A 6,307-nucleotide genomic window follows, 5' to 3' on the forward strand; every position below is an offset into this window, starting at 1 on the left:
CCGAGCCCTCACCTTGAGGGGCTAGGCCCGCGCCGGACTGATTTATGCCCTGCCAGCTGGTGGGAAAGGTCTTTGGTGCCCGCCAGCTGGCACGGAAATGACTTTGCCGTGCGGCGCATGCGCGGGAGCGTCAGCGGCTGCTCACGGCATCCCCGCGCATGCGCAGTGGAGGGGGTCTCTTCCGCTTCCGCCATAATGGAGACTATGGCGAAGGCGGAAGGAAAAGAGTGCCCCCATGGCACAGGCCTGCCCGCGGATCGGTGGGCCCCGATCGTGGGCCAGGCCACCATGGGGGCACCCCCCGGGGCCACATCGCCCCGTGCCCCACCCAGGACCCCGGAGCCCACCCGCGCCGCCTTGTCCCGCTGGTAAGAGAGGTGGTTTGATTCTCGCCGGCGGGGCAGGCTTTCCAGCAGCGGGACTTCGGCCCATCGCGGGCCGGAGAATCGCCGGGGGGGGGGGGGACCGCCAACCGGCGCGGCGCGATTCCCACCCCCGCCGAATATCCGGTGCAGGAGAATTCAGGAACCGGCGGGGGCGGGATTCACGCCAGCCCCCGGCGATTCTCCGACCCGGCGGGTGGTTGGAGAATCCCGCCCATGAATCGCCCCTGGCCGGTGCTTCTCACGGCAGCATGCAGTTCCCGCGTTTCTCCATCGGAGACAGCATTTAGTCTACAGAAGGATCCATAGAATCCCACGCCTTTAATGACACCTGCAGGACGAAAACTCCTCAGTTTAAATTGTTACCTGTACCTGGGCAGGAGTGGTTGAATGGCAATGCAGGGTCACATACCTCAGTATTCAAAAGGTGTGTTTGATTTTAAGTTCCAGCAATAACTTTCTGCAGTGAGTTAATTGTCAACGAATGTGTGAATGCGACAATTTCATATTCTCACCAGGAGATTTGGGACAAGTTGCAACAGAGCAGGAACCTGAGGTGATCCACAATTCCCCCTCACTACAATTTCATAGAATCATAGAATTTACAGTGCGGAAGGGGGCCATTTGGCCCATCGAGACTGCACCAGCTCTTGGAAAGAGCACCCTACCCAAGCCCATACCCCACCCTATCCCCATAACCCAGTAACCCCACCCAACACTAAGGGCAATTTTTTGATTAACAACAGCGAGCACCATTGAACACACCGTTCTGAAGAAGACTTATTGGACTTAGAACGTTCATTCTGTTTGTCTATCCACCAATGCTGCCAGGCCTGCACTTTTTGCATCCGCTTTTATTAAACAGAACATTATTTAAGGATAATGTTTGAGAGGTAATTCTAAATAAAGCCAGTTATTTTTGAGCTGCGAAATAATTCAATGAACTGCTGTAAGTATTTAATTTTTCGATTCACTTACCGTAACGGGTATAGTTAGATATCCAGGATTCGATAATAAAGTTCTACTCTTTCCAAATATGTTGGTACCTGTCGGGAAGAAATGTAACGTAATATCAACTCTTATGTCTGAGTTGATATTGTGAGCTTCCACGACTACATTTACCTCGCTGTCAACTCGCATAATGTTTGGAGCAGTCAGTACGTATCTGTCAGAATAAGTAAACAAAAAACATTTTGTCAATAGTAAGAATTAAGGTGCTCTTCCATCAATGTCCCCTATTGTTTTAGGGTTGATTTAGTCAACAGATAAGGTGGGCTGGATTCTTCAATTCTGGGACTATGTCCCCATGCCTGCGTGGGAACGGTGGCATTTTATGCCAGAAAAAATGTTGTACAACCCGGCTCTAGCTGCCGATATGGCACGGAGAATTGCCGGGTCCATGACGTGCTACAGGGCAGAGGCCGCTAGCGGACCCAGCCTGCAAAATAGTGCCCCCCTTTGGGCGGCTCGCGTGCCTCGGCCAACCCCCCACAGAGCCACCAGCCCTTAATAAGGTCCCCTCCTGCCCGCGGATCGGCCCTCCCCCAACTGTGGCTGCGCTGGACTGAGTCCGCAGCCGCCACGCCGAGTTCCCAACAGATGAGACCACACGCGACGGACGCCGTCAGGAACTTGCTGGTCATCGGGGGCGGGCCTCAGGCAATGTCCTGAGGCCGTCGGTACATGGCATCGCGAAAGCGCCGCCGTCCCCCCCGATTTGGTCAGGAACTGTAATTCTCTGGCCAATCGCCGAACACAATTTCGGCATCGGCGACCGGAGAATCCAACCCGTTGTCTTCCAGTGCCGACAATGTGAACGGAGATTTCAATGGTACGTTGAATCCCTGGACTTGAAAATTAGTCTTAGTTTCTCATTTGGACTGTTATTACAGAGAAATAATCCTCAATTGTTGTAAAGTCCCATCTGGTTAAAATAATCTGCCATCCTTACCCAGTCTGGTCTACATGTGATGCCAGGCCCTTAACTGTCCTCTGAAATGGCCAAGCAAGCACAGAGTGGCAACTCAAGGACAATTGAGGGTGGGTACAAATGGTGCCTCTGCCAGTGCTGACCACATCCCATCAAATAATAGAGGTAGATAGAGTTACTAGGAAATAAATTTGAAACATTGATAGGAGCCATAATGATGATCAATACATTGCTTGTTTATTTAACATTTGGCACTGCCATTTCCAATCCCCAGAAACAGGATCCCCTCTCCGTCAAAAGCCATTTGGGGTTAAACAGGCATCAGAGGCTGTGGTTTAGCCTTTTGACCCCTTTCTGATATTAAGTTGGACCATGACTGATATTTACTCTAATTCCATTTACCCAACTTTTATCCATGCTCCTGATACCCACAGTCACCCAATGCTTTCAGATCGCAGTTTTGAAAATATCAAGTGGGTCTAGGGATGGTTCTCGCTTTGGGTGCTATAATGGGGAGCTTGCGAGATGTCCCGTGTTCAAATCCCAAATGATGTCTTGCTTATTTATTGGTGGCACGGTGGTTAGCACTGTTGCCTCAGGTTAGATGGATTGGCGAGGTGTAATTGCCCATTAATGTCCAAAAGGTTAGGTGGGGTCACTGGTTACAGGGATGGGTGAAGCATGGGCTTAAGTAGGGTGCTCTTTCCAAAGACCGGTGCAAACTCGATGGGCCAAATAGCCTCCTGCTGCACTGTAAATTCTATGATTCTATGATTCAAAATAGACTTGGACCCAGAAGCAATCCTGATCGCACGCTCCACTCCAAGGTAAGAGAGAGGAGCGCTCTCCACAGTGGGAGATTGTTCAGAACAAACAACTTACTTTGTGTTTCATTGCCATTCCTTCAGACCAATCTGAAATGTTGGCGAGCATTCAGGCAAAGATTGTCCTCCAAGTAACAGTGTCTCAATGGGTTCATTTTATTGCCACCGGAACTGAGGAAACTTGAATTATATTTCATTCCATATGTACAAAGGGATCCAGCAGGATCCTCACTACTAAGAGGTAGCTGGCTATTACCTGACCACAGAATCCCAGAGGAACAGGTAAAAAGCAGGCCATGGACCCACCATACCTGCATCACCTTTATGAAAGTGCAATCCAATTAGTGGTGTAAAAAAGTTTGTGAAAAACCACTGCATCCTTCAAAATGCACTGGAAAGTTAGTCAAAGTATGAGAGACACATAAGAAACTGGGAGATACCCAGCCCCCACCTTTTTGAAGATCGCATTAGTAAGCTGTCTAATCTAAAACATTCAATGATTTCAAAGCATTCCCTCATACTTACAGCGGGTTACATTGAGCCGGTGGAGGAACAAAGACCAACACAGCAAGTAGCAGAGCGGTCCTCCTCATGATGACAGACTGCTTCACTGGGACAAATCTTTCAAAACAATTTCTTTATTTTAGTCTTTTCACTGGTCTTTTAATATTTAACAACTGGTAAATCTGCACTGCTGTTTACTCTTCAAGATATGCACATATCCATTTGTTTAATTAAGAGTTAATTTAAACCCAATGGTCTGGTGAAAATCCCGGAAAAGCAGAGATTTCTTGACATCTGATGTTTTTTTGCCAGTAATTTTGACCTTGGCTAACTAAGATAAGGGTTGGAATTTTGAGCCTACATTCGTCATCAATGTAAATGTTGACACAAAGTCCCGCGAGAACCGATAAAGGACAAGGACTGAATACAATTAACTTAAGTACAGCACCACTAACTAGGAAATTAATGGAACAAAAGAGTGACAAATCCCCAGACCTAATGGTTTCCATCCGAGGATGTTAATGGAAGTGGAGGAACACATTGCAGATTGTCATGTGAGAGTACCTTTAAGACATGGATGTTTAAGCAATGTACCTTTAAGAAAACATTGATGTCAGAGAGTGGGTGGAGCTGAGCAGTTCAGCCATTTTGAAGTTTCAGTCTGGAGGAAAAGAGCTTGGGGAGTGTCTGTGTTTTGCAGTGAGCTGGATTTGCTGTGATCTCTGCCATGAAAGACTATCTCTGGACCATTTGGGTGATTTAAACTCATAATAGTAAAGCCTTTAACCTGATGTGATTCTGTTTAAAGGCGTTAAGTCGCTTGGAAGTTTGAAGGAACATTTTGAGGAATGATTTCCTGTTGTAATATTTTCGAAGTTATCTTTGAAGTAAGGGGTGTTAAGAGATCCAATGTTTATTTAAGATGTTAAGTTGAGTTCATGGAATAAACATTGTTTTGTGTTTAAAAACCCACGTGTCCATAATTGTAATCCCACTCTTGGGAACAAGCCGTGTGCTAGGAAAAGCAACAAATACATTAAAGGGGGAGGTTGGTTGAACTCCATGATACATTCCATGAAAACGCCTCTCCCATAACAAGATGCCCGAACTATAATCTTCCAGCATTGCCGAGATTCTGGAGTAGTCCCACTGGATTGGAAATTTACACATGTCACTCCACTTTTTAAGAAGGGGAAAACCAGGGAATTACAGACCAGTTAGCCTAACATCTGCAGTGGGGAAATTGCTGGAATCTATAATCAGTGATGGGGTAACTTTTGGTCGATCCGGGGGAGCCAGCATGGATTTGTGAAGGGAAGGTAATGCCTGACATACCTTATTGAATTTTTTGAAGCGGTGACTAAAATAGTGGACAGGGGAATGTCTATTGATGTCATTTATATGGACTTACAGAAGGCATTTGATAAAGTCCCACACAAGAGACTGTTAACTAAAGTGGAAGCCCCTGGCAGTGAGGACAAATTATTGACACAGTTAGAAAATTAGTTGAATGGCAGGTGACAGAGAGTGGGGATAATGGATAATTACTCTAATTGGCAGGAGGTGACTAGTGGTGTACCAGAGGGATCTGTGTTGGGGCCTCAATTATTCACATTATTCATTAACAATTCCGATGATGGCATAGAAAGTCATTTATACGAATTTGCAAATGATACAAAGTTAGGTGTCAATGAGACAGTCTAGATGATAGCATAACATTGCAAGGACATATTGACAGACTAGATAAATGGGCAAAATTGTGGCAGATGGATTATCCATTTTGGACCAAAAAAGGACAAATCAGAGAGAGTACTTTTTAAATGGGAAGAGATTAGGTACAGTGGGTGTCCAAAGAGACTTGGGGCTCAGGTGCCCAGGTTCTTAATTTTAAACCTGAGAGATAGATTTTTGTTAAGCAACGATAGCACTGAAATACCATATTTTGCAAATACAAATTACAATTGTAGAATGTTATTATATTTCACATCAGCACAGATATTTATTTCAAAAGGCTCTATTATACTCATTTTGTTTGGCCCTCTTCCATGGACTGCAAGGTTATTTCATCTGGTTCTACACCACATAAACTTTCCAGCAGTGTCCAATTTAGTAACAGTAAATCGAGTAACTAAGTGGGGTTTAGCTCCTAACTGAAGCAAGATCTGTAGTTGCCAACAAAGTGAAGAATGGTCCTCATAAAAGACATGTATTAATAGAAAAGAGAAAAAGATTTCAAATTGAACACTGCCAAAGTTCTTCATTCCTATAGGCAGATCAAAGAACAACAAAGAACAAAGAAATGTACAGCACAGGAACAGGCCCTTCGGCCCTCCAAGCCCGTGCCGACCATGCTGCCCGACTAAACTACAATCTTCTACACTTCCTGGGTCCGTATCCCTCTATTCCCATCCTATTCATGTATTTGTCAAGATGCCCCTTAAATGTCACTATCGTCCCTGCTTCCACCACCTCCTCCGGTAGCGAGTTCCAGGCACCCACTACCGTCTGCGTAAAAAACTTGCCTCGTACATCTACTCTAAACCTTGCGGCTCTCACCTTAAACCTATGCCCCCTAGTAATTGACCCCTCTACCCTGGGGAAAAGCCTCTGACTATCCACTCTGTCTATGCCCCTCATAATTTTGTAGACCTCTATCAGGTCTCCCC

General features: G+C 46.0%; 1 protein-coding gene across 1 annotated transcript in view; it reads right to left on the reverse strand.

The window, feature by feature from the left end:
* Positions 1–3,837, reverse strand: part of LOC140403203 (venom factor-like) — a 259,736-nt gene extending 255,899 nt beyond the window's left edge. Inside the window, exons 1-2 of the mRNA XM_072490955.1 lie at positions 3,663–3,837; positions 1,362–1,548 (exon numbers count right to left, since the gene is read on the reverse strand). Coding sequence (XP_072347056.1) covers positions 1,362–1,548; positions 3,663–3,730 — 255 coding nt within the window. The 5' untranslated portion in view covers positions 3,731–3,837. The remainder of the gene's footprint in view (positions 1–1,361; positions 1,549–3,662) is intronic.
* Positions 3,838–6,307: the final 2,470 nt, after the last annotated feature.

The sequence above is a fragment of the Scyliorhinus torazame genome, chromosome 27 (genome assembly GCF_047496885.1).
Source record: "Scyliorhinus torazame isolate Kashiwa2021f chromosome 27, sScyTor2.1, whole genome shotgun sequence".
In the NCBI taxonomy this organism is placed as follows: Eukaryota; Metazoa; Chordata; class Chondrichthyes; order Carcharhiniformes; family Scyliorhinidae; genus Scyliorhinus; species Scyliorhinus torazame.